Genomic DNA, 27,976 nt, shown 5'->3' with positions numbered 1-27,976 from the left:
GTGCGAGTCCCCGCGGAGCCCCGGCGCGTGGCGTGCCAGCGCCCTCGCGCCGCTCCCGGAGCGCCCACCTAGCCCCGGACTCGCGGCTCCGTCTCCCTCTCTCCCGAGGCCCGGCTGCGCCTGGCTCCGAGCCACACTCAGGAAACGTGTAGTTCATTGACGTTCCTAGGGCCGCTCGCTCAATACTCAACCCACATTCTAAAAAGGCTCCCTCTCGACACGCACCTTGTCCGCCCCTTTCCGAAAGCACCAGAATTTAACGCCGGCAGGTGCTTGTGGAGACACTCCCCCAACCCCTCCAAGGACTGCGAAGCCAACGGAAGAGGGCTTGGATGCTCCCAGTCGCAGACTTTCAGAGCCCGGGATCTCGATAGCAAGCACAAACATTTAAAAGATTGGCTTCCGTTGAGAACATGTGGGGTCGTTTCTTGGTCTCTGCGGCAGCCACATCGCGTGGAAACCCATTACCTTAATTTCCACAACAGCTTGAAGACTTACGAGGGACCGCGGCAGAGATTTCCTTAAACCTCAAGCAATTGGGGGCGCTGCGGCGGTGCCCACGGGCTGGTCTAGGCTGCCTGCTCCGGCGGTTTCCACCGGAAGACCTGGGGAGGGGGAGTCCTGGGGACGGGAGTCCCACCCCAGCAACCACCCGTTCGGTGAGGGTGACAGAGGTAACCCAGCTCCGGGTCTGGCTTTCAGTTCATTAAGCGTGCGGCCTTTTTTTTTTTTTTTTTTTTTTTTTTTTTTTTTTAACATGTTTTTACACCGTTTTACAGAAACCTCTGAAAGTATGTAGTTTCTACTTTCTTAAAGAATACAATGCCTAATGAAATCCTTTGTGGCCGGCTATCAAAAGCGATACCTTTGTCGCACGCTGACGTCTCAGGGGAATGCTGAGGTTTATAAAATCCTGACTTGGTGCGGTTTCCGCTCCTCCGCACCCTCCCCCCATGGCCTTGGGAATGTTCTCATCGCCTCTTCTAATATCTGTCATTTCCTCATCATCCTCTTTATCCACTCTGATCTTTCCTCTCAACCTTTCCACTTTACTGTTTAATTTTTTTTTTACTCTTTTCTCCTTTCTCTGCTTTTTTTTTTTTTTTTTTTTTTTTGCTATGGCCCCAGGTGATGAATGATGGGATATTTCTATCCGTAGACAGCTAGTGAGACGTTCCTTTTCTTCGGGTCAGGAAATAGGCGCGTGACTGTGTATTAAAGGTATCTTGCGATATTTTCATAGCTCTTCACCATCAAAATTTTCTGCCCTGCAAGAAATGTTTGTTTTCCTAAACTTCCAAATTTGGCTTTCTTCCAGACAAAATTGCTGGAAAGCAGATCTTAGAATAACTGAAGTGTAATTGTATGTTGTTTTAAAATATGAGGATTTATCAGAGTGTAGGTTAGCTGCGTGGCTTCTCCATTTGGCTGCCCAGTTCTCTTTGGCCTGAGACTAGGCTAGGAATTTCCAAACTCAACTCTAAGCTAGTAATTCCCAAAACTTCCTACTTGGGAATTTTATAAAAATACAGAATCCTATAATCCACCCTTAGGATTCTGATTTCTTTGTTCATAGGGAAGCCAAGAAATAGCATTTTTAAAAACAATGTTTTTGGGCCGGCGCCGCGGCTCACTAGGCTAATCCTCCGCCTAGTGGCGCCGGCACACCGGGTTCTAGTCCTGGTTGGGGTGCCGGATTCTGTCCCGGTTGCCCCTCTTCCAGGCCAGCTCTCTGCTGTGGCCCGGGAGTGCAGTGGAGGATGGCCCAAGTGCTTGGGCCCTGCACCCCATGGGAGACCAGGAAAAGCACCTGGCTCCTGGCTCCTGCCATCGGATCGGTGCGGTGCGCCGGCCGCAGCGCGCCGGCCGCGGCGGCCATTGGAGAGTGAACCAACGGAAAAAGGAAGACCTTTCTCTCTCTCACTATCCACTCTGCCTGTCAAAAAAAAAAAAAAAAAAAAAAAAAAAAAAGAATGTTTTAGTGAAGTATGTATGTCCCTGGGCATTCATGCATAGGCAGAGTGAGGAAGAACAGCTATTTTATTTGTTTGTTTTCTTTCCTGAGAGAGAGAAGAGAGAGCGAGCGAGCAAGAGCCAGCACTCCTAATTGCCGGTTCACTCCCCAAACTCTCTCAACAGCCAGGACTGGGCCATGCCCAAACCAGGAACCAAGAACTACATCCAGGTCTTCCACATGAGTGTCAGGGACCCAGTAACTTGAGCCATCAGTGCTGCGTCCCAAGGTGTGTATTAGCAGGAAACTAAAGTCAAGAGCAGGAGCTGGGAATTGAACCCAGACACTCTGGTGTGGATTGTAGGCATCTTAACCACTAGGCTAAAAACCTGCCCAAGAACAGCGATTTTGAAGGGGAGTTGGGCATAATGCAGGATGTCTTTGAAATGGCCTTAGACACTGTGGTCAACCACATGGTAGGCTATGAGGTTCAGTTAAGCAAAGACTGGGGGAATTTATGTCCTGTGGAGAAAATTAAATATACACATAATTGACCCTAGCTTGTACACCAGTCTAAGTTCTCTGGGAACACAGAGAGGGACAGTAAGTTATGTTGGCTTTGATCAAATCACTTCTCTACACAATGCTTCATTTTCCTTATCAATCAAATAAGGGCCATTTTCAACTCCCATCACTACAATACTTTGAGCACTATTTGTCCTTGAACATTTCTAGTCTCTTTGGTGCTGCATTTTCTGGACACTGCTTCTCTAATTCCTCTGCAGGCTCTTGCTTATCTCTCTCTAGCTGTTAAATATAAGAACTCAAAATTCACATTTAAGTTCTTTCCTGTTTTCTTTGTAATCTCGTGGACTAAACAACATTAGCCACCACAATGATTTTATCATCTCTAATGATGATTTCCATGTATTTCCCTCTTGTACAAATTGTTCCCCTGCACTCCAAATTTGATACCTACTGCTTCATTGACATGTCCACATAATGTCTCAAAAGTTACCAAATTTAGTCCAATAGAGTTCATGAACTCTTTGTTTTCATTTCCCTCATCTACCCAGTTGTTCAAATCAAGCATCTGGCAGCCATCCTTGAAGTCTCCTTCACCTTCACCTTCATTCCTCACATCTGTTGCAGCACCAACTCATGGTAATTTTATCTCTAAAATGTCTTTGGCCCACTTCTTTCCAATCACTACCGATCTAGTTTGATCTCACTGTACACAATCTCGGGCCCTGCTTTCATTTGTTGCAACAAAAATGATATTTCAAAAAGCAAATATGATTTACATAAAACTCATAAACAGCTTCCCACTGCTCTAGGATAAGACTGGAGTTTTTTGTTGTTGTTGTTTTTGCCAGGCAGAGTTAGAGAGAGAGACAGAGAGAAAGGTCTTCCTTCCGTTGGTTCACTCCCCTAATGGCCGCTACGGCTGGCGCTGTGCCCATCCGAAGCCAGGAGCCGGGTACTTCTTCCCGGTCTCCCACGTGGGTGCAGGGACCCAAGCACTTGGGCCATCCTCCGCTGCCCTCCTGGGCCACAGCAGAGAGCCTGGAAGAGGAGCAACAGGGACTAGTACCCGGCGCCCCAACCGGTGGTACTAGAACCCGGGGTGCAGGCGGAGGATTAGCCTAATGAGCCGCGGCACCGGCCAAGACTGGAGTTCTTAAGGTGGTCTTTCAGACCGTGTGAGGTCTGGCCCCACTCTCTTTTTCCAGTCTCATCTCCCAATGCTTCCTGGACAAAAGACTTACCAGGCTTCTTTGAGTTTCTTTAATGTCCTATGACCCCAGCAGCCCCAGGTTCTATATATATACTTTCTTCCCCCTTTTAACTGTCTTCTATCTCACTTGGGCTTCAGGTTTCAGCTTGAAAGGGACATCCTTGGGAAAAACATTTCTAGCCTCTCAGGACAATTTTAAGACCTGTTACTGGTGTCAACTTTCCTACCATCATCTACCTTTCCTTCTTATGACTTTCCACAGTTTGTATTACATTTTGGCATGTGTGAATGTATGAATACTTGGTTAATGACTGTTGCTGCCTCTGTGAGGACAAAGACTATGTCTGTGTTGACTTGCACAGTGCCTACCACGTAGAAGGTGCCCAATTACTACTGAACAATTCAGGGATATTCTTTGAGGTCTCTTCCAGGATTCTAGAAGGTTGTTGGATAACTGATCATTTTCAGAAGTGGTGTTTTTTTTTTTTTTTTGTATGATTACTGGGAAGAGATGCGGGAAAGTGTTGAGAGACAGTTCTCCTTAGTTTTTATATATCTGTACATCTTGTGAACAGAGGCACTAATAGCTTTTGTTCTAGACTGTCTCTTCAAGGATTTTTGTTTGGCAAACAGCCTTGGAAAATAGACCTAATGTCCCCCGCCAGAGCAGAGGGCACATCTGTTTACCATCCAATATAATAAAGAGAATGCTACTTCTGAGGTAAGGCTAGAATAAGTTTTCTTGTCTCCCATTATAAAAGACTGAGGGTTTCTTAAGCTCAGGGTTCTTAACTGTGACAGGAATCTACTGCAGGTGGAACCACTCATTGCTCCAAATGAAACCTGGGTGAACATGACACTGCTGCCAGCTGCTATGCTAAAAGTAATACAGTTCTTTGACCCATCCATAAGTTATTAGTAAGTTGTTAGCTGGCAAGGAGGAGGACAATAAAAATCTCAGACCATTCACAGTTGTTTTATTTTGTTTTCAAGACTGATTTATTTATTTGAAAGGCAGAGTGACACAAAGAGAAGGCGGTAACTCCATCCTCTGGTTCACTCCACAAATAGCCACATCAGCCAGGACTAGGCCAGGCCAGGAGCCCAGAACTCCATTCGAGTCTCCCATGTGGGCTGTAGAGGCCCAATCCTCTGACGGTCCTCTGCTGCTTTCCCAGGCACATCAGCAGGGAGCTGGAACCAGAGCCCTGTTATGTGATGCTCGCATTGTAAGCAGCAGCCCAACCTGCTGCACGACAACAATGGCCTATGCACAGCTCTTGACAAAGTATATGGGTTGAAGAGAGAGGACAGATGAAGAAGTCAAATGGAAAGTAGAGATTTGTCTTGTAGAACGTTTTGAGGGAAAAGTTTGCTGATGAAAGGAGAGAGATGGGACAGTAGATTGAGGTAGGGGAGTTGTGCTGCTCGAATCATCCAAGTAGCACTGGGGTCCTCACTGTGAACACAAAGAGAATTCTGTTGCCGCTGTCCTTTCTTTAGGTGCAAGTCTGGAAGAGGAAGAAGCAGTTGACCTGGAGGGAGGTACACCAAGTAAAGCAGCCAAAAGCATGTGTTTGTCTCTGAGGAGGAGTGTGGTATGTAGGGGAGGAGAGACTGCCTTTGGAATCAGGTAAATCTGGGCTTGAATCCCAGCTCTTTTACTGACTAATTGCTTGATCTTAGCCATGTTATCTGACCTTTCTGGAACCTCAGTTCCTCATCTAAACTAGGAATAAAATTCCCACCTTACAGAACTAAATAACATAATATGTGAGAATGCCAGATATAGGCCTAATGATTAACAAATAGATGATACTATGTGATTAGCATGTCCTGGATAATTATGACCTCAGGATGTTTGGGAATTCCAGAAGCTTCCTCCACATTTCCAAGGATACTTGGGAAGAAACTTGCCCAGGGTCAACACTTGCTCTAAATTCCTGATCCTATTGCCATGCTATTACTCACTATGTATTCCCAGGAATGGGACAGCTCTTTCCCTAAAATCAAAGGAAACAAGGCCCAAGATAGGAACAATCTTGAATTGTTCAAGAAATAGTAATTGGGCACCTTCTACATGGTAGCCACTATGCAAGTCAACACAGACATAGTCTTTGTCCTCACAGAGGGAGCAAGAGACATTAACCAAGTATTCACACATGGAATGTTGGCCAGTTACACCACAGGGAATTTCTCTCTGGCTATCATTTTCCTTAGACTTCATACTGCCACTAATTTTCCATGTTCCTTCACTCTAACAAGAACCTTCTCCACATTTTTCTGAATTTCTGGGTCCCCTGAACAGCACTTCTTTTCAAAGCCACCAGGGGCAATCGCCAAATACTTGTTAATTTACTGTTACTCAAAGCGATGTCTCTTTGTTTTCTTTCCTAACTTTTATCCAGAATAGCGATGGAGGCCTTAGCTTTAATCTCAAAAATGAGAAGGTCTGTTAAAGTGATTGCCTAAACCAAATATCCAAGAGAAGTACTTCTTAAATGTTGGCATGAATAAAAGCACCTGGGGTACTTCTTTAAGCCCTCTTCCTCACTCCAAGATTTGATTCAGGTATCTGTTTTGCAAGCATTACAAGAAATTTTGGTGAGTATAGTCCATGGGCCATACATTGAGCATCTTAGGGCAACCCACCCCAACATCAGCCGACTTTTGCAAATGAGGTTTTTCCCCCTTGTGACCTACAGTTTAACTAGGGTACACTCAGTTGTTCAAGAAAACTGCCCATCTATGGCTCAAGTCCTTTATATTGTTCTTCTTTATAGAGAAACTAGTTGAGAAAAACCAAGAAATTCCTTAGTCACAAACATGATAATCTTAGTAATCCAAATTTGTTAATGTTACTGATATACTTTCAAAGCAATGCTAGGAGGACAGTTCTTACTTCCAAAAAGGGGAAAGACTTATCTGGTTACTGGCCAGTCTTATTGAATAGCTTCCTGATCTAAAGGGGCTATACAATAATACACAGATTATAAGGATTTTTTCTAGGTTGAAAAAAAAGTTTCTATATCTGTCTTTTGGACTTCAACAGCTCTTTGATGTTTTGTACAGCTTTAGGAGACTCTGATAGCCACCCTGGGTTTGAACACACTATCTATGATCATTATCAAGCATAACCAGATGACAGAAGAAGGAGATAGGAATCAATAAGAATAAGTAGGTAGAAAATGACTTGGGTTTTAAAAAGTATCTCCCAAACTACCTGGCTTTTATTTTCTCCCCCACAACAAAAGCAAATTTCAAAACCAGAGCAATCATTTACAGAGATAACAACAAAATCTTTTTTTTAAAACAATGAAATCTTAATCTGGAAAAAGTAGAAATAAAATATAGGTGTTAGGACATGGAAATTCAGATAACCTAAATTTCAATTGTGATTTGCCAAACTTCAGAAATCTCTTCCCCAAATTCAGAGGTAAAGATTTACTAATCTTTACATTCTTAAAACTACCAGATATATCAACCACCTATTCATGATAGATAGAGAAAATATCTTTATACAATAAGATATTTACAATATACCATACACAAATGATATAATAAATTGCCCTTATCATTTTAAATTATATTGTAAAAATGACATAGATAGTCTTTAGATAAGGATAATGATGTATATTAATGGGAAAACCCAGGGAAGTAATTTGTAAATTAAAGGTTAAGTTTTATTTCTTATCTCTTACTTTTATCTATAAAGTTTTTAAAAGTTAAGGCACTTCTGAGCTTCCATCTTATTTTCTTTATGTATACATATAAGACATAAACCCAGTACTATTATGTTAAAAACCCAATAGCAAAAATTAATTACTGCTAATAATTGCAATTACTAAAAGAAAGCAAAAGTAAGTGACCCTTACTTAAAAAATAATGAAATATGACTCTATCAAATAAACATTCAACTTCAAATTAGAGAAGCTAATGACTTGAGACATTATAAATTTAAATGTAGCTCATTTTCCCCAGCTATAGCAGAGTAAGAATAAAGTAAAACAGGATTGTACTAGAAGTCTCAAGAGTTCTCACATTCGTCCCCCATTCATACGCAAATCTTCTCCAGGTGATTCTAAGAATCCCCAGGGATTTGCAAAGGTACACTCCAAGAATCAGTCTTCTAGAAGGCTGCATTTCATTTACTGTCTTCCTCCTCTGGTTCACTGAAGTGTTGCCGTTTGTTGCCTCTCAAGCCAACAAAGCTCTACACTGAAACTCTGCTGACTATACCAAGGCTTCCTCTCCCTGACTTATGCTGCCCCAATGCCTATATGAAAGCTAAAGTTTTCCATGGACATAATCTCCTATAACTGTTGTCTTCAGCTCCCAAACTCCCATGGACATCATGGTGAAACATTGATCATATAATTTGTTTGCAGCTTTGGGACTCCAGCGTGAGATCGTGAAATAGACAAGTTCCACTAAGCTTTTCCTCTAAGACTTGGCAATTGACCTTTCATATCTCTCTTCATTTAGGATGATTTGTTTCTTCCTTGATAAATAGGCCTGTTCTAACCAGCTCTGGAGACCTGCCCAAACATGTTCAACTTGCAGGGCAGGAAAAATATAAAACAAAAAATAAAAAACAGTTTAAGCTCAAGCTGTGACCCCAACTCCAAAAACAACTAGATATTTCAGATGAGGGACTTGGATGTTAATGAAATGACTTATTATATTAATTTTTTAAATAACGGCATCTATTGAACATTGATGTTATACTAGGCATCTTATTCAATGTAGAATCAGAGCAGACTCTTTTAAAGAAAGAACCTAATTGAAGTTGATAATCCAAATTCATTTAAGAGAGAAGTCTATTGCGAAAGAATCAGCAGTGATACCTATGGAATACCTTTTATATTGAAGGCTGTATAAAAGGAACAAATGCCTTGACCTTAACAAATTTACTTTCTGTGTTGATTACTTATTTTTTGCTCCCAAGTGCCAAACCAACCCTTTTATGCTATGCTCTGGGATGCTAGGACTTGGTCTTGAAATTACATTTCCAGACTCCCTTGCCAGCTGTCTTCCTGTTAGTTTTTGCCAACTAGAGATGGGTTGGCAGGGAGGTAAGAGACAGGACTTGCTCTTTATTTGCAGTTCCTTTTAGTGTGCTTCCTTTGAAAGGTAACACGTGCAAGGAGAGCCTTGGTTTCTTTTGGCGTGCTCAGCACCAGCTGTGCCACATCCCTTATTGGCTACCAGGACCAGCCAGCTGTGCCGCTTGTTAGCATAAGCACCAACTACATGATACCACCTGTAGAGAGCTGAGTACCAACTGTGAGTGCCTACTTCTCCAAGCTCCTGGGCCTTTCTATTGGAACTCTTGTCCCATAAAGCCCTTCAGGGAATAGCCACTTCCTAAATGCACTGTTAGTCTTCTAACACCTGAGTAAGTCTTTGGTTTCTGTTTCTGAAGTCCTAACGTGGACTTTAACAGATAAATTTTAGCCAGATAAATTAAAAATATCTGGTAAGAGAGATAATATACTCATACAAAAAGATTCAGAGATACTTTTATGACATTTTAAATGAATAACTTGGATACAAATTGGTATATGGCGCTTCAAAAGGGTTAGCACTCAGTTGCTATTGGTTAATCAATGGCAGACATTGTGCCTTTTTTTTAAGATTTATTTTATTTATTTGAAAGACAGAGTTACAGAGAGAGGTAGAGACAGAGAGAGAGAGAGAGATAGGTCTTCCCTCCGCTGGTTCACTCCCCAGATGGCCGCAACGGCCGGAGCTTCACCCATCTGAAGCCAGGAGCCAGGAGCCTCCTCTGGGTCTCCCACGCAGGTGTAGGGGCCCAAGGAGTTGGGCCATCTTCCACTGCTATCCCAGGCCACAGCAGAGAGCTGGATTGGAAGTGGAATAGCCGGGACTAGAACCGGTGCCCATATGGGATGCCGGTGCTTCAGGCCAGGGCATTAACCCGCTGTGCCACAGCGCTGGCCCCAACATTGTGCTTTTAAAATGCAACTTCTTTAATCTTCAAATTAACATGGTGGTGAAAATTCTAATCTTCCCATTCTATAGATAGGAAACATTGTTCTGGGAGATTAAACTTATATTTGTGTGTATAGAACTAAGAAAGTGGCTACACTTCACATCTCAAACACTATCCTGTTATTTAATCATTTTACTTATAATAGTTGATATTTATTATATATTCCATGTTCAGAAGTAGTGAGAGTTGAAGCAAACCTTGAATAGAACAGCCAGAAGAGATCACTCTTGCAGGACAAATAGCTACAAAGGCATAAAAGTAGAGAGTGCCAGGTATGGGTGAGCTGAGAAATGAGCCAGGATGAAAGTCTGTGATGGAAGACATGAAAATACAGGGTAGGAAAAGTAGTAGGCTGAGGCCAGATCAAGTTGGACTTTGGCACCTGAGGAATTTGGGAGCTACTTATTTGTAGTCAGAGGAAATGCAATGGCCAAAGTGAAAAAAGCTATTTGATATTGTTGATTAATAGCCCTCTTCATGATAGATTTGTCAAGTCAGTGTTGTTATCAAAGGCATTTTAAATAACCAGCACATTAATGCAAGACAAGAGAAAACCTTTATGGATTACTGCCATCAAACCAAATAATTATTAAAGGAATATTAGCTTTGCATAAATTTCAAAATGAGCAGACATCAAACAAAATTCATCATAAGAAAAGAAACTGATTTTTACCACAGAGGAAGAAAATATTTCTTTATTACTTGCTTTAAGATAAAGTCCTAAAATAATCTCCAGGGCTATGAAAAATAGGTCCTTTATATGGAGAGGTATTATTGGACTAATATGTCTTTAGGGGATAAAACAAAGAAATATTAAAATGACAAGCCAACAATACCAAGTTGAGAGATGCTGATAAAGTGGTTCACCAATCAGCCTGTCAGTGGACTATTATGTTCTGTTACAAACCTCTTCTTGAAGCAATTGGGTTCAGACACATTATGGGTTAGGTAGACTTTTATGGGCTAGCTTAGAATTTCAACTGTCATTTATAACTTTGTTTCCATGGCAAAATACCTTTGCAAGTTCTAAACACAGCAGACTTTCAAATTAACTTTTGTAATATAACCCATTTGTAACTTGGGGACTGCCTGTGCTTTGAATGTAGATTGTCTATTATAACCAGGTCTTTAACTCCACTGAATCTCAGAGGATTTCAAATTAGTTAGTACCTTTCTTTCAAATCCGATGCCTTATTTAGGAAAAGGGGATTAAAAAAAAAAAGCACCTGCTGTGAACCAAAAAGCAAATTCAGTAAGTTTATTCCTCTAAAGGCCTGATTATAAACATTTTGTCTATAAGAAGAAACATTTTATCACTAAAAATTCAACAAATAATCTGAGTATTTATAACATTATCTAATGGACAATAAGATTGGCTTATACTGGTTTTACATATAATTTACAATGCAAAGAAAAGAATCGAGCTGATTTGCCTTAAAATGCTTCTCTAATACTTTGCTTAATAATGACATTTAGCTATTGTAGCTGAAATTTGTCTAGACCAGAATTGTAAAGATTGTGTAGTGATTTTCCACTCAACAGTGCACAAAAATTTGCAAGCAAAGAACTAGCTAATATACCTGCTGTTAAAAATGGTAGCTTTTCAAGAGATCAGGAAAAGGACCTAAAACATTTGATTGGATTTCCAAGTAATTTTTACTCTTTCAAGTAAATTTTTATTCTCTCTTTAACAAGAGAATGATTGGAATGGATACAATGAAATAAGAAATATCATTCTCTTCTATCAACTCATACTTACTGAAGTAAGCTCATTATACTAGTTAAGTTAATTAAATTCAGAGTAGATAGATTTGGGAGATACTTTATGTATGTGAATTTCTGGTTTTTCATCAGGGAGATAAGCTAATGTAAGCTGGTGTTCTTACTTTACTTCTCTTACAAACCATTTTTTTTCTTATCCATTTATCACATAACTGGCAGAAATATACATTAATACTTGATGTCAAAGAAAACTTGAAGGTCTTAAAAGCAAGTTTTCAATTTTATGCTCTAAGTATCAATTGAACTCTTATCCTGACAGGTTGAAAATTATTATCCTCATCTAAAGTTCACTTGGCCCTTAATTTTTTTAAAGATTTATTTTGTTTATTTGAAAGAATTACAAGGGAGAGAGAGGACTTCCATCTTCCAGTTCGCTACCCAAATGGCTGTAATGGCCAGGGCTGGGCCAGGAGCCAGGAGCTTCTTCCAGGTCTCCCGTGTGTGTGCAGGGGCCTGGGCACTTGGGCCATCCTTTGCTGCTTTCCCAGGCACATTAGCTGGATGGGAAGTGGAACAGGGTGCTGGGGCTGCGAGTAGCAGCTTAACCTACTATGCCACAACACAGACATGCTGACCCTACATTTTCTAATTGTTTTTCAAATATACCATTTTTGGAGTCAAAACCTTGTAGCCAATATACTCATTCAGGTACATCCTGAGGGCCTTATGTGTAGTCTATTCATTGCCATTCAGTTCTCAAAAGTTCTAATTTCTATGGTTTTCTTCATAATCTATAATGCTACTTACAAGTACTTTTTTTTTCTTCTTGAACATGTTAAAATTCACATTTTATTCTTTGTGTCTTTTTTTGGAGTTGGGGTAAGAAAGAAATGTAGCTTGTTTCCATTTCACCACTTTCTTGAGGCATGATTGGCATACAGAAAACTACACATTTAGTGTATACAACATAATGAGTTTGGAAGTAAGTATAAACCCACATTCTATCCCTCACCTCCAATAATTTCACATTTTTTCCTATTTTTTATTCTGGGAAAATAAGGTGTTTTATATAATCTGACATGAAGTTGTTGAACTCTCTTTGATAATATGTGATAATTCTAAAAATATGCACTTGAAAGGAATGCATTTTCTCTATTTGATACATAAGTCTGTTCATATTCACTGATCAAACTTGCTAATTTTGTTGTTCAACTCTTCATTGTAAATTACTATCCATTTTGAGTATGAGCTTCTAGTTTAAAATCTGAGAATGTTATTTTGTCTATTTTGCCTAGTAATCCAGTAAGATGTTATTTTATATATTTGGGGGCTATGATTTTATTACTTACATGTTGAAGATTAATATATTTCCTTGGTGGATCATTCCTGCCTAGTTTTATTCAATGTCTCTATATGATTAATACTTTTCTAGTCTTATTTTTGCTATTACAATTTTTTTCCATTTGTTTGATTTAGCATGTATTGTTTTTCTTTCCATTTATTTTTAGTTGTTCCAAGTTATGCTTAGGTATATCACTTATAAACAGCATATAGTTAGACTTTACTTTTTATCTATTCTGGTAGTCTCTATGATTTTAGAAATGAGTTTAATCTATTTATAAATTATTGTAATTCCTGATCTATTTAGACATATTTCTTCATTCTTAGTTGTAGTTCCTTCTTATCATTTCTTTTTAACTTTCTTCCCTCCATGCTTTCTAATAGATTAAATAAAATTTTCAGTGTGCTTCCAAATTTTCTCTGCTGGCTGGAAATTACATATTATTTTTCTGTTCTTTTAATGAATTCATATGAATTCATTCATTTATTTTTCTGTCTTCTTGCAGAGCACAATTCTGGCCTATTTTCCTCTGAAGCATATGTAACTTCCTTGTTGCTCTTATTTACTATTTTTGTTACATTTGGTTACATTTAAAGTCTTAATGAACTGCTTAAATTAATATAGAAATATGTATTTATTACTTACATCTACTAACTTACGTTTACTAATGTACTTTTAGCTATTTCTGTGTCTTTTTTTTTTTTTTTTTTTTTTGACAGGCAGAGTGGACAGTGAGAGAGAGACAGAGAGAGAAAGGTCTTCCTTTTGCCGTTGGATCACCCTCCAATGGCCGCCGCTGCAGCCGGCGCACCGCGCTGATCCGATGGCAGGAGCCAGGATCCAGGTACTTTTCCTGGTCTCCCATGGGGTGCAGGGCCCAAGCACCTGGGCCATCCTCCACTGCACTCCCTGGCCATAGCAGAGAGCTGGCCTGGAAGAGGGGCAACCGGGACAGAATCCGGCGCCCCAACCGGGACTAGAACCCGGTGTGCCGGCGCCGCAAGGTGGAGGATTAGCCTATTGAGCCACGGCGCCGGCTCAATGTGTCTTTTTTTTTTAATTATCCAGTTTTATTTGACAGGTAGAGTGATAGAGAGAGAGAGACAAAGAGAGAGAAAGGTCTTCCCTCCGTTGGTTCACCCCCCAAATGGCTGCTACGCCGATCCGAAGCCAGGAGCAAGGTGCCTCTTCCTGGTCTTCCATGTGGGTGCAGGGCCCAGGCACTTGGGCCATCCTCCATTGCCTTTCCGGGCCACAGCAGAGAGCTGGACTGGAAGAGGAGCAACTGGGACTAGAACCCAGTGCTCATATGGGATGCATATGAGAGGATTAACCAAGTGAGCCACAGTGCCGGACCCTCTGTGTCTTATTGATTCTCCCTCCATGCTTTCTCAGTAGATTCACTTTTCTTGTAGAATGCAGCATAGATTTAATAGCTCTTTTAGTTTGTGAAAATTTTGGGATAGATCAAATAATTCCTAATCATATCCGATCCAGATACATTTTTTAAAATATTTTTTATTTCTTTATTTGAGAGGTAGAGTTAGAGAGAGAGAGAGAGACAGAGACAGAGAGAAAGGTCTTTTCATTTGCTGGTTCACTCCCCAAATGGTCGCAATGGCTGGAGCTGAGCAGATCCGAAGCCAGAAGCCAAGAGTATCTTCTGGGGCTCCCACACAGGTGCAGAGGCCCAAGCACTTGGTCCATTTTCCACTGCTTTCCCAGGCCATAAGCTGAGAGCTGAATTGGAAGTGGAGCAGCTGGAACTCTGTAACTGGCATCCATATGGGTTGCTGGTGTTGCAGTCAGAGGCTTAGCCCGCTAAGCCACAGTGCCAGCCCCCATATTTTTCTTTTTTAAAAAACTATTTTTATTTGAAAAGCGGAGACAGACAGACAGACATCTTCCATTTTCTGATTCACTCCCCCTAGAGGCTTGCAACAGCCAGTGCTGGGCCAGGCTGAACCAAGGAACCATCCTGGTCTCCCATGTGGGTGGCAGGGACCTAAGTATTTGAAACATCCTCTACCATGTATGCTGCCTGCCAGGGTGTGAATTATCAGGAAACTGGTTGGATGCAGAGGAGCCAGGACATTAACCAGGCACTCTAATATGGGATCAAGGTTTCTCAAGTGGCAACTTAACCACTACATCAAATGCCTGCCTCGGCCTTCTCACATTTGCAAATGTACCACATGCTGTGGCACTGTCTCAGTTGTGGACCATTCAACTAGATAATCTCTTTGCTTGAGTTCTTAATGTGGAGTCCATAGAAACCCATAAGATTTCAGAACTCCCCTAAAACTGGAAGGAAAAAACTTAAAACATATGCTTTCTTGTTCAATATGACACACATGTTGCTTTGTCAAAGACTGTTGTTTAGTGCTGTTATTCAAGCCAAGCAACAATAACCCTTCCATTAATATATCTTGGCCTATAATTTATGTATTTGCTAATAAGTCTTAATAAAACACATAAAATAAAAGTACAAATTTACTTTTTTTCAAAAAGTTAGCTGTGTTTAAATATTGTTTTATGTATTTTATGCATTTAAGAGCATTCTAATTGGAAGTGGGTTCTGTAGGCTTTATTAAATTGCCAAAGGGGTATATCACCCCAAAACGTCTAAACTTTAAAACCTGAGGCTTCAACATTTTTATCTTGTTCTGCCTAAACTGGATGTTTGGGATAGGGCTAAATTCAGGAGTGTGATGGATCAGAACCAGAACCTTAGTGAGGGTGTATCTAAGAAGGATGTCCCAAAAGTAATCAAACATCAGCACAGCCCAGAATATAGTTAGAGTGAATTTCTGTAGAAATAAAGTCTGTTACAAGACATGATGAAAGAAACTAATAGGATGCTGCACATGGTCTCTTGGACCTGCTGTCTCTTCTACTAGGCTAGACCCTGAGTTCTCAAACTTTGGTGTGCATATGAATTCTGAAGAATTTGCTGGGGTAAGCATTATACTTGTGGTGCATATAACTTGTAGATGAAACTCTGAAGATACCTGGGCTACACTGCACAACTTTTTAAAGGGACCAGTTGTTGACTGATACACATTGCATTTGACTGCTCCATTGCCCTGAAAAGTCCTTCTTTTTCATCTCCTTGTTACACTTTTATTCATTTGTGGATTCTAGAGTACATGTAGACTCATCTATATTTGTTCTTCTCAAAACCCTCCACTCCTTCCATAGTTCTTTATTCACTTTTCAATGCACAGAGGTTTTTATGTTATGTGAAAATTGTTTATTCAAATGAAATGCCATTAGACTGAAATCTTCAAGGGTAGAGACTATTACGATCCACTGTGGGTCTCCCCTCCCCAGCCCCTTAGATGTTTGTGAACTTGAACTGAAATTGAAGAAATTCACTTTTCACTGAGAATTTTCATAGTTATTTTTTCTTGTAAATAAACAATATTTTGGAGATTAAGAGTTAAAGTTTTACTTATTTTATCTTTTCCCCTCTTAGATGACATTTCTTGGGAATATGTACACATACACACATACATATATATATAAACAACATATATATTATATATTATATATATAAACAATACCCCATTTGATTATTGTAAGAGAGAAAGTTTCCTACCCAATATTCACTCTCCTCTGATTACATATAAACCATGAAGCCAAACTAAACTAAAGCAAAAGCCTATATTTCATAGTCTTCTTTGCAGAAAAGGGTAATCATGTTAACCAGTTTTGAACTGTGAACAGAAGTTATTAGGTAAGAATTCTAGAACAGGGGCTGGCGCTGTGGTGCAGTGGGTTAACACCCTGGCCTGAAGCGCCAGCATCCCATCTGGGCACTGGTTCTAGTCCCGGCTGCTCCTCTTCCAACCCAGCTCTCTGCTATGGCCTGGGATAGCAGTAGAAGATGGCCCAAGTCCTTGGGCCCCTGTGCCTGCATGGGAGACCCGGAAGAAGCTCCTGGCTCCTAGCTTTGGATTGGTACAGCTCCGGCTGTTGCGGCCATCTGGGGAGTGAACCATCGGACAGAAGACCTCTCTCTCTCTCTCTCTCTCTCTCTTTCTCTGCCTCTCTGTAACTCTTTCAAATAAGTAAATAAATCTTAAAAAAAAAAAAAGAATTCTAGAACAACCCCTTATAAGAAATATAGACAGATACACTGATTTAACATTTTTGTCCTTTTCCCCTTGACCTTCCTCTTCTTCCTATCAGAACATAGAGACAATGTTGGGAACAGTCACCTTGGAACCACACTGGAGTGGTTGAATGGGAAGATGCATGGTGCTTGGACTTGGATTATTGTTTTTTAAGATTTTATGTATTTATTTGTGAGAGAGAATTAGAGAGAGACAGAGAGAAAGGCCTTCCTTCTGTTGGTTCACCCCCCAAGTGGCCTCTATGGCCGGAGCTACGCTGATTCGAAGCCAGAAGCCAGGTGCTTTTCCTGGTCTCCCACGCGGGTGCAGGCACCCAAGTACTTGGGCCATCCTCCACTGCCGAGAGCTGGACTGGAAGAGGAGCAACTGGAACTAGAACTGGCACCCATATGGGATGCCGGCATCGCAGGCAGAGGATTAACCAAGTGAGCCATGGCACCTGCCCCCTGGATTTGGATTAAGTTGTGGAACTTCTGACCAACTCCAGATCTTTTACTTCTGGATTCTTTATAACTAGAAGGAAACAAAAACCATGTTTTTTTTCTTTCCTTCTCTCCTTTCTTTCTTTCTTTTGCTTCTTCATGTTACCCTTCTCTTCTGCCTCCTTCTTTGTACCCCCACCACCTTGAGATTTCAGACTTCTGCAGGAGAATGCACACCTTGACTACTAATTACCTAGAATTATCAATGGCTAGAGTATTACAGCAAAAAACAAACTAAAAAACTGACCATTACTTAGTTGCTTATTTGACCAAAATAGGAAACAAAATAGGAAACTCCATCACTAAACTTATCTTCTTAAAACCTTCCCACACTAAATATAACTTATTTGATTAGATGAAGTGAATGGCTGTATATCAACTGAAATTTTTTTATGAAATAGCTGACAATCATAAGTATTTCATTAAAAGTGAGAAATCATATATCTTTTATCTGTAAATAAACTACCATAATGATATAATATACAATATTAGAAGGGATGCTATACCTGTGTATTTATTGACAACAAAGGAACTCCATGATATACTGTCAAGTGAGAAATAGTTATGAATATGCATATTAATTTCACATTTACAACTCTACATGGAACAGAAGAATCACCCAGTTGAGCCCTGACCATCAAAATCATGTAGCAAAAAACAGGAACACAAATTCTCACTATTCCACCCCCCTCCACCTTTTTTTAAAATTTATTTGAAAGGCAGAGATGTTTTCCATCTGCTGATTCACTCCCCAAATAGCTGCAATGGCTGGAACTGGGCCAATTCAGAGCCAGGAGCCAGGAGCTTCTTCTGTATTTTCCATGTGGGTGCAGGGGCCCAAGCACTTGGGCCATCTCCTGCTGATTTCCCAGGCACATTAGCAGGGAGCTGGATTGGAAGTGGAGCATCAGGGACTCGATATACATATATATATATATATATATATAAAACTATATATATAAAAGTATATATACACACATATATATAGAACTGTCCACAAAGATGTTTACTATAGTCTCCAATGATTAGCAGTAGTGGAATTTAAGATGATTTTTACTTCATATCTTATAATTTTATATATTGCTTGCATTTTTTTGCATGACTGTGGACTATGATCTTTACAATACCAAAAAAGTAATACTTTTTTAAAAAAACAGTATTTTAAAAATACTTTTTCTTTTCTTTTCTTTTTTTTTGACAGGCTGAGTGGACAGTGAGAGAGGGAGACAGAGAGAAAGGTCTTCCTTCCGTTGGTTCACCCCCCAATGGCTGCTGCAGCCAGCATGCTGCGGCCTGCGCACTGCGCTGATCCGAAGCCAGGAGCCAGTGCTTCTCCTGGTCTCCCATGCAGGTGCAAGGCCCAAGCACTTGGGCCATCCTCCACTGCACTCCCGGGACACAGCAGAGAGCTGAACTGGAAGAGGAGCAACTGGGACAGAATCCAGCGCCCCGACCGGGACTAGAACCCCATGTGCCAGTGCCACAGGTGGAGAATTAGCCTATTGAGCTGTGGCGCCGGCCTTTTTTCTTTTTTTCTTTTTTTTTTTTTAAAACAGTAGAGTATAATAATAAGAACCTTCTTATTAAAAATAAAGCAATTTTCCTTGAGGACTAATTAAACTACACTTTGAGGGGTTGAAATAAAGGACAATGTTTTGTCATCAGAAGGAACTTGTGCTCTTGTACTACTTCCTCTGGGAGTTCTGAGCTGCTAGTAGTCTTCCTGGCCTACTATGCTGCAAAAGCCACATGTAGGTACACAATTGAGATGAGCCCAGTTTGTAGTTATCTCCATCAAGGCACCGCCAGAAATTGAAGTTAACTTTGATCCTCCTGACTAGCCCCTTTGCCAACTAACACTGAATGATCTTTGTCAACTCTACATGGAACAGAAGAATCACCCAGTTGAGCCCTGACCATCAAAATCATGTAGCAAAAAACAGGAACACAAATTCTCACTATTCCACCCCCCTCCACCTTTTTTTAAAATTTATTTGAAAGGCAGAGATGTTTTCCATCTGCTGATTCACTCCCCAAATAGCTGCAATGGCTGGAACTGGGCCAATTCAGAGCCAGGAGCCAGGAGCTTCTTCTGTATTTTCCATGTGGGTGCAGGGGCCCAAGCACTTGGGCCATCTCCTGCTGATTTCCCAGGCACATTAGCAGGGAGCCGGATTGGAAGTGGAGCATCAGGGACTCGAACTGGCGCCCCTGCAGGATACCAACATTGCAGGTGGCAACTTTACCCGCTATGCCACAGCGTCGGCCCCTACCAGTCCTCTATTATGGGGTACTGGTTCTACCTGCCCAGATGTCCATATCTGAGGTTGTCTAGAACTTGCCTGGGACCAAAGAGGTCCCTATCAAGAGTTTTCTGTCCTGTTCTGCCTATTTTAAAGGTGGCCATCTGAAAATATTCCTAATAATTAAACACAGGAAGCCACAAAATTATTGATATGTTTAAGAAGGGATAAAACATTGATTAAAAAGTACTGGATTTAATGTCCAGTTTTGTGCTACATAATAATGTTGTAATCAATTGGGGACCACATTTTTTTTTTTTTTTTTTTTTTGGAGTGAGAGAACTTCCGGTTTTATCTGAAGTCAGAGAGCCAGAAATATACTACCTTTGAATAAGCCTAAATTTTTTTTTTTTGTGTTTATCATTTTCTTTTTTTTTCTTTTTTTTTTTTAACTTTTATTTAATACATATAATTTTCCAAAGTACAACTTATGGATTACAATGGCTTCCCCCCCATACCGTCCCTCCCACCCACAACCCTCCCCTTTCCCACTCCCTCTCCCCTTCCATTCACATCAAGATTCATTTTCGATTATCTTAATATACAGAAGATCAGCTTAGTATACATTAAGTATGGATTTCAACAGTTTGCTCCCACACAGAAACATAAAGTGAAAAATAATAGATGATTTTTTTTAAATGATGATGAAATCAGAGCAGACCTATTGTCATGTTTAATCCCAGTGAGAGTCAAGTTGGGAATTGATAATTTCTTTTTTTTTTTTCTTTTTTTCTTTTTTTTTTACAGAGGATCAGTTTAGTATGCATTAAGTAAGGATTTCAACAGTGTGCACCCCCATAGAAACACAAAGTGAAATATACTGTTTGAGTACTCGTTATAGCATTAAATCTCAATGTACAGCACATTAAGGACAGAGATCCTACATGAGGAGTAAGTGCACAGTGACTCCTGTTGTTGACTTTACAAATTGACACTCCTCTCTATGGCATCAGTAATCTCCCTATGCTCCAGTCATGAGTTTCCAAGGCTATGGAAGCCCTCTGAGTTCTCCGACTCTTATCTTGTTTAGACAAGGTCATAGTCAAAGTGGAGGTTCTCTCCTCCCTTCAGAGAAAGGTACCTCCTTCTTTGATGACCTGTTCTTTCCACTGGGATCTCACTCACAGAGATCTTTTGCCAGAGTGTCTTGGCTTTCCATGCCTGAAATACTCTCATGAGCTCTTCAGCCAGCTCCGAATGCCTTTAGGGCTGATTCTGAGGCCAGAGTGCTATTTAGGACATCTGCCATTCTATGAGTCTGCTGAGTATCTCACTTCCCATGTTGGATCACTCTCCCCTTTATTTACTCCATCAGTTAGCGTTAGCAGGTACTAGACTTGTCTATGTGCTCCCTTTGACTCCCAGTCCCTTCACCATGACCAACTGTGAACTGAAACTGATCACCTGGAACAGTGAGATGGCATTGGTACATGCCACCTCGATGGGATTGAATTGGAATCCCCTGGTATGCTTCCAACTCCACCACTTGGGGCAAGTGGGGACCACATTTTTGATACTGATCCCCATGATTTTATATCACCTATTGATGTCATAGCCATCTTACTACATTTTTTTTTTTTTATATAGGCAGAGTGGACAGTGAGAGGGAGAGAGAGAGAGAGAGAAAGGTCTTCCTTTGCCGTTGGTTCACCCTCCAATGGCTGCCACGGCTGGTGCGCAGCGCACCGCGCTGATCCGATGGCAGGAGCCAGGTGCTTCTCCTGGTCTCCCATGCAGGTGCAGGGCCCAAGCACTTGGGCCATCCTCCACTGCACTCCCGGGCCACAGCAGAGAGCTGGATTGGAAGAGGAGCAACCGGGACAGAATTAGGCGCCTCGACCAGGACTGGAACCCCGTGTGCCGGCACCGCAGGTGGAGGATTAGCCTATTGAGGTGTGGTGCTGGCCTGCTATGTCCTTTAAATTTTTTTTTCCTAACCTCTCATACAGTGTTTGTCTTAGCAGCAAAATTTATGTTATTTGAAGTCTTACACATACACGAAATACTGTAATTAGCTTCTCAAAGGAATAAAACGGATCAAGTAAAATAAAAAATAAATCTTTAACGATCTACAATCTATTGCAAAGTATTACATTTACAAATGAAACAAGAGAAAGCTAAGATCTTTAAAAATCTTTATTTTCCAAGTACTTGTTTAAATATTTCTTTCACATTTCAGTATTAGTTTCTTATCATGCCAAAAATTAGATGAGTCCCACTCAGGGAACAAGGAGCCAGGTTATTAAGCTTTTATTTATTTTATTTATTTATTTTTTAAAGATTTATTTATTTATTTGAGGTCAGAGTTACACAGAGAGGCAGAGAGAGAGAGAGATCTTCCATCCAATGGCTCACTCCCCAATTGGCTGGATGGCTGGAGCTGCACCGATCCAAAGCCAGGAGCCAGGGGCCTCTTCCGGGTCTCCCACGTGGGTGCAGGGGCCCAAGGACTCGGGCCATCCTCCACCGCTTTCCCAGGCCACAGCAGAGAGCTGGATCGGAAGCGGAGCAGCAGGGACTAGAACCAGCACCCACATGGGATGCTGGCACTGCAGGCGGCGGCCTTACCCCCTACACCACAGCGCCAACCCCTTATTTATTTATTTTTAAATTCAATACCTTCTTTAGCTCCCAGCACAGGCTCTTCACATGTCATATTCTCAATCCACAGCTTTTGAATGAGTAAATACGTGAATAAATAATAAGGAAGAGTCAGAGGAAAAAATATTGCAAAAATCTGTTTAGCATATTCTAGTAAATATTTAGGCTGCTAAAATTGAAACCAAACAATTTTAAGAATAAATGATTTTAATTTTTAAAAAAAAAAGTCAAAGTACATGATTTAAATGTAACTATTTCTTGATGGATTAATTATATTTCTCTAGTTATGCTAGGGCTGGTTACAGGCTTAGAATTCCAATATTTCACTGTGACTCACTGAACACTTTAAAAACAAGGAAATAACAGGATGCCATTGTCGCAACCTATTGCGTGGATTAGTAATTCATTACATTGTTTTTTCTTTGCCTTCATTATTTAAATATTTTTCTTAGTAAAAATAGTTTCCTTTTATAATAAAGGGAAAAGAATATTAAATTTTATTGAAAAATATAGTAGCTCTCAATCAGTTACTTAGGATGATTGTGGACTACTTATTTTACGTCTATTTTCCACTGCCCTTGTACTTTAACCTGTGACAATCATCCATTTAGTTGAGTTTGAGGTAAGGGGCTCTCCTGCTCTGCTAGGAATAGATTGTAATAGGTAGTTACTGTATTTAAGCCCTTTGAAGAAGAAAGATGTTATTTAAGTATTAAGCATTGTTATGAACATCCTGCCTTTGAAAAGCTCAAAGGAAAAGACAAAAGGACCTGTCTTCATTAGTGTTTCAAATTCTACTGGGAAGGATAAATTAGTTTCAAACCATCTAATCTGTCCCACATGCCCCCTGCTGCCCTCACCTATAGATTTGATTTCAGTCAAATCCATGTGCGGAGAGAAGATGTGAATCCAACCTCTAATTTTCCTTGTAGCTCTAATTAAAACATTTATTACAGGATATCCCTTGCCTGTTTGTTTATACACACAACCTTGGAGGATTCAGTGTGCTTCTGTGTGTGAAGTTTTGACAATATTCTCATTAGCAGGGCTACTTGCCCTCCAAAATGAGTGGATAATACAAGGATATGTGGCCTTTTAGTTTGAGTCTCATAAAACATTGTGCCAAGTCATTTAACTGTGATGTGGTAGTATAGATTTGTCTGGTTAAAATAGTCATTCCTGGAAGAGTCATCAAATCTATCTTTAGATGTTAGTTAGTAAGTTTTTTAAAAATTCTTTTTCAGGGAATTAGCAACAGTGTTAATACAATTGCCAATTAAATTATGGAATTAGCAGGCCCTTTGAGTGAAGTCAAATATTATAACTTCTGTGCTTAATGTTCTTTGGGACCCAGCCATCCCCATAGCTATTCAACCACCTGAGCTAAAATTCCAAAGTCATCCAGACTTAAGCTGGCCAAAGAGCTTATGATTAAATATAATTGATATTTTGGGGGTACACGTTAAATTTCAAAATGATGCTAAGTCCCAAATAACAACTTTGAATATCTATCACATGTAAGATTCAGAAAAGAGTATGCCTAAACAGAATAGAGACTTGACTGAGACCATCATAAATTTAGACTGGATAATTAGAGGATATAATTTTTGGCTCTGTAGTTTTTTTTTTTTTTTGAGTTCAACACTAGTTATTTTTGGTAGAAAGTAGCGTTTGAATATTTCACATGAAATGGCATCACATTAAATTACGTGTTCTAAAATAAGGACCTCTTTGTTTTCATGATATTCTTTTTTAGAAGTACTGTGACATTAAAATTTTGAGTGTTTACTAAATTGGAAGTATGAAAACTCATCTTTAATTACTTGTGGAATCAGGGATTGAAAAATCATGGTTGCTTAGAAGGTTATTTTGCGTTCATGTGTGGAAACATATAGATTTTCCTTGCCTCATTACAAGGGTAGAGTTTCAGTTAAAAAATATACTTTCCTTCTGAATGTCTGAGAGCTGAAAAAGCACGGATTTCAGTTACATGCGAAAACTCATTGTGTGCTAGGGTGTTTGCAGTTGTGTTGTGGTAGCCTCAGATTGAGTGTTCTCTGTATCCCTAAGGAAGGATGATCCAGAGCCTGATGGCATTCTTTGGCTATCTAAGGAGCTCCTTATTTTGTGTTTCTATTGCCTGGGAGAATTGTTTTGTTTTGTTTTTGTTTTTGAAAGTCAGAATTATATTACAGGGGAAGGGAGAGAGAGATTTTACATCCACTGACTGACCCCCTAGATGGCCACAACGGCCAGCGCTGGGCCAGGCTGAAGCCAGGAACCAGGAACTTCTTCTGGGTCTCCCATGTGGATGGCAGGGGTCCAGGTAGTTGGGCCATCTACCACTGCCTGAGAGCACTATCAAGATGATTGGGAAACCATCATGAGTCATTGAACTTACTTTATTGATCATAGAATACAAATGTAGACTAGGTATAAGAAATTAATATCAATGTTTTATACATACAGCAGTTATAATTTAATTTGGGAAGTCCTCTAAATCTGTATATATGAAATACATGAAATTTATTCACCTTAAATAAATAAAAAGTTGTTATTAGAAAAAATTTGGGGAAGCCCAACTAAAAATAACCTGAGAGTTAAGGGAAACCTAATACTAACAGGCCTTCCCCTGATCTCACTCCTATACATGTGCCCTCCCATATTCTCTCTTCAGGAACAAGCCTTCCAACTTCTAGCTACTGAGCATATCGGTTGCTATTAGTTCATTCTGTGTTTCTCACTGGAAATTGTGCTCTATCACAGAAAGCTGCCTTGACCAAGGAACCAACGACTGGCTGATAAAAGTGCCAGCCCCCTTATCTTTGTTTGGGGAAACTCTGGGGGGGTCATCTTGGTTGAGGTCTCAATTACCACAGCTTTCCTCCAACTACATGCCTCACTTCCTTACAGGTGTACCTCCTGACAGCATTCCCCATGTAAACTTATTGAAATCAACACCCCATCCACTGTAATCAACACATCATCTGTCTCCATGGTCAGGGAAGCTAATTTAAGACTGGGATTGTCTTCATGTATTCCTATTGTATTGGCAGAACATGGGCTACATATATTGACCCTCTTGCCAAAAGTGTTAATACCACCACCCTGACTAAGCTGCTATTCAATATCATTTTTCTTTTTTATGTAATAAAAATGAATAAAATTGTATTTATGATATACTATATAATATTTTGTTACATGTATACATTTTATAATGTCCAACCAGAGTAAATATGTTTATGTTTTCAAACATTTAACATTTCTTTTTAGTGATAACTCCAAATCAACTCTTCCTAGTAGAGAATTATATAGTAAATTAAAATTATGTATCTTTACCCTATTGTACAAAAGAATCCCAGAAGTTTTTTTTTTTTTTAAAGATTCATTTATATATCTGAAGGGTAGAATCAGAGAGAGAGAAAGAGAGAAAGAGAGAGAGAGAGAGAGAGCTTCTGTCCACTGGTCCATTCCCCAGTGGCCACAGTGGCTGCCTTCCCAGGTGCATCAGCAGGGAACTGGGTCAGAAGTAGAGCAGCCGGGACTTGAACCAGCCCTCACATGGGATGTTGGTGCTGCAGGGCAGTGGTTCCACTTGCCATACCACAGCACTAGCCCCAGAACTTCTTATTTCTGTCTAACTATAACCTAGTATGCATTGATCAACTTTAACCAATCCCTCTTCCTACTTCCTCCCGTAGCCTCTGGTAACCAGTATTACGTTTTTTAACTTCTTTTTTTTTTTTTTTTTTTTTTTTTTTTTGACAGGCAGAGTGGACAGTGAGACAGAGAGACAGAGAGAAAGGTCTTCCTTTTGCCGTTGGTTCACCCTCCAATGGCCGCCGCGGCCGGCGCGCCGCGGCCAGCGCACCGCGCTGATCCGATGGCAGGAGCCAGGAGCCAGGTGCTTTTCCTGGTCTCCCATGGGGTGCAGGGCCCAAGCACCTGGGCCATCCTCCACTGCACTCCCTGGCCACAGCAGAGGGCTGGCCTGGAAGAGGGGCAACCGGGACAGAATCCGGCGCCCCGACCGGGACTAGAACCCGGTGTGCCGGCGCCGCTAGGCGGAGGATTAGCCTAGTGAGCCGCGGCGCCGGCCACGTTTTTTAACTTCTATGAGATCACCTTTTTTTCTTTTTCCTGACTCCAAATATGAGTGAGATCATGTGACATTTGTATTTCTGTGGTTGACTTATTTTACTTAATGTAATGACCTCAGTTCCATCCAGGTTGTTGCAGATGACAAAGTTCTATCAATTTTTTTATGGCTGAATAATATTCTATTTTGTATCTGTACCACATTTTCTTTATTCATTTATCAGTTGATGGGCATGAAGTTGTTTCCCTTTCTTTCTTTCTTTCTTTCTTTCTTTCTTTCTTTCTTTCTTTCTTTCTTTCTTTCTTTCTTTCTTTCCTTCCTTCCTTCCTTCCTTCCTTCCTTCCTTCCTTCCTTCCTTCTTCTTTTTTTTTTTTTTTTTTGACAGGCAGAGTGGATAGTGAGAGAGAGAGACAGAGAGAAAGGTCTTCCTTTTCCGTTGGTTCACCCCCCACAATGGCCACTGTGGCTGGTGCGCTGAGATCGGCGCACCTCGCTGATCTGAAGCCAGGAGCCAGGTGCTTCTTCTGGTCTCCCATATGGATGCAGGGCCCAAGCACTTGGGCCATCCTCCACTGCACTCCCGGGCCACAGCAGAGAGTTGGGCTGGAAGAGGGGCAACTGGGACAGAATCTGGCGCCCCAACCGGGACTAGAACCTGGAGTGCCGGCGCCGCAGGTGGAGGATTAGCCTATTGAGCCGGGGCCCGCCTGTTTCCATTTCTTAACTATTGTATAAATTGCTGCAGTAAACATGGGAGGGCAGATGTCTCTTTGACAGATGGATTTCCATTCCAACTGGATATAAACTCAGAGATATAGAGGGATGGCTGAATCAGATGGTTGTTCTATTTTTATTTTTTTGAGGAACTCTCATACTATTTTTCCACGATGTACTAATTTATGTTCCTACCAACAGAGTGCAAAGATTCCCATTTCTTCACATCCTTGCCAACATTTGCCATCTTTTGTCTTTTTCATAATAGTCACTATTATTAGAGTGAAATGATATCTTGTGATTTGTATTTCCCTGATGATTAGTGATGTTGAGCATTTTTTCATGGTTGTGCATTTCCTTTGAGAAATGTCTGTTTAGATCTATTGCTCATTTTTAAAATAGATTTTTTGGCCTATTATTTGAGTTCTTTATATGTTCTGTTTATTAACCCTATGTCAGATGTATAGCTTATAAATATTTTCTCCCATTCCACAGGTTATCTCTTAACTCTGTTTGTTGTTTCCTTTTCTGTGCAAAAGATATTTGGTTTATTGAAATACTATTTGTCTATCTTTGCTTTTATTTCCCATGCTTTTAGTCTCTGATTCAGAAAACCCTTGCCTATCCCAATATTTAGAAAATATTACTAAAATGTTTTCCCTTTGTTTTCTTTTTTGGAAGTTTTTTTTTAAACTTTTATTTGTTGAATATAAATTTCCAAAGTACAGCTTATGAACCACAATGGCTTCACCCCCCCCACAACTTCCCTCCCACCAGCAACCCTCCCCTTTCCCTCTCCCTCCCCCCTTCCACTCACATCAAGATTCATCCTCAATTCTCTCCATGCACAGAAGATCAGTCCAGCA

The 27,976-nt window shown here is 40.5% G+C and overlaps 2 protein-coding genes across 7 annotated transcripts in view; one reads left to right on the top strand and one right to left on the bottom strand.

Annotated features, from left to right (window-relative positions):
* The window catches only part of FNDC3A (fibronectin type III domain containing 3A), a 176,692-nt gene extending 176,011 nt beyond the window's left edge, over positions 1-681 (bottom strand). The window contains exon 1 of one of the 6 annotated variants that reach the window (XM_070048856.2): positions 469-681. Coding sequence is in view for 1 of the 6 variants with exons in the window: in XM_070048854.2 (XP_069904955.1) it covers positions 226-387 (162 nt within the window). In the remaining 5 variants the exon portion in view is untranslated. Of the gene's footprint in view, positions 1-225 lie in introns of all 6 variants that reach the window. The other 5 variants (XM_070048857.2, XM_070048854.2, XM_089304154.1 and 2 more) reach the window with 5 other exon arrangements.
* LOC127487251 (uncharacterized) lies at positions 414-19,060 on the top strand. The gene is made up of 4 exons (XM_089303304.1): positions 414-420; positions 516-659; positions 5,196-5,325; positions 18,595-19,060. The coding sequence occupies exons 1-4, from the start codon at positions 414-416 to the stop codon at positions 18,608-18,610; spliced, it is 297 nt and encodes a 98-aa protein (XP_089159430.1). The 3' UTR covers positions 18,611-19,060.
* Positions 19,061-27,976: the final 8,916 nt, after the last annotated feature.

Source organism: Oryctolagus cuniculus, chromosome 9 (genome assembly GCF_051225735.1).
Source record: "Oryctolagus cuniculus isolate XC-2025 breed Fujian yellow rabbit chromosome 9, ASM5122573v1, whole genome shotgun sequence".
NCBI lineage: Eukaryota > Metazoa > Chordata > Mammalia > Lagomorpha > Leporidae > Oryctolagus > Oryctolagus cuniculus.
Note: the sequence above shows the minus strand (reverse complement) of the source record. Positions and strands in the feature narration are given on the sequence as shown.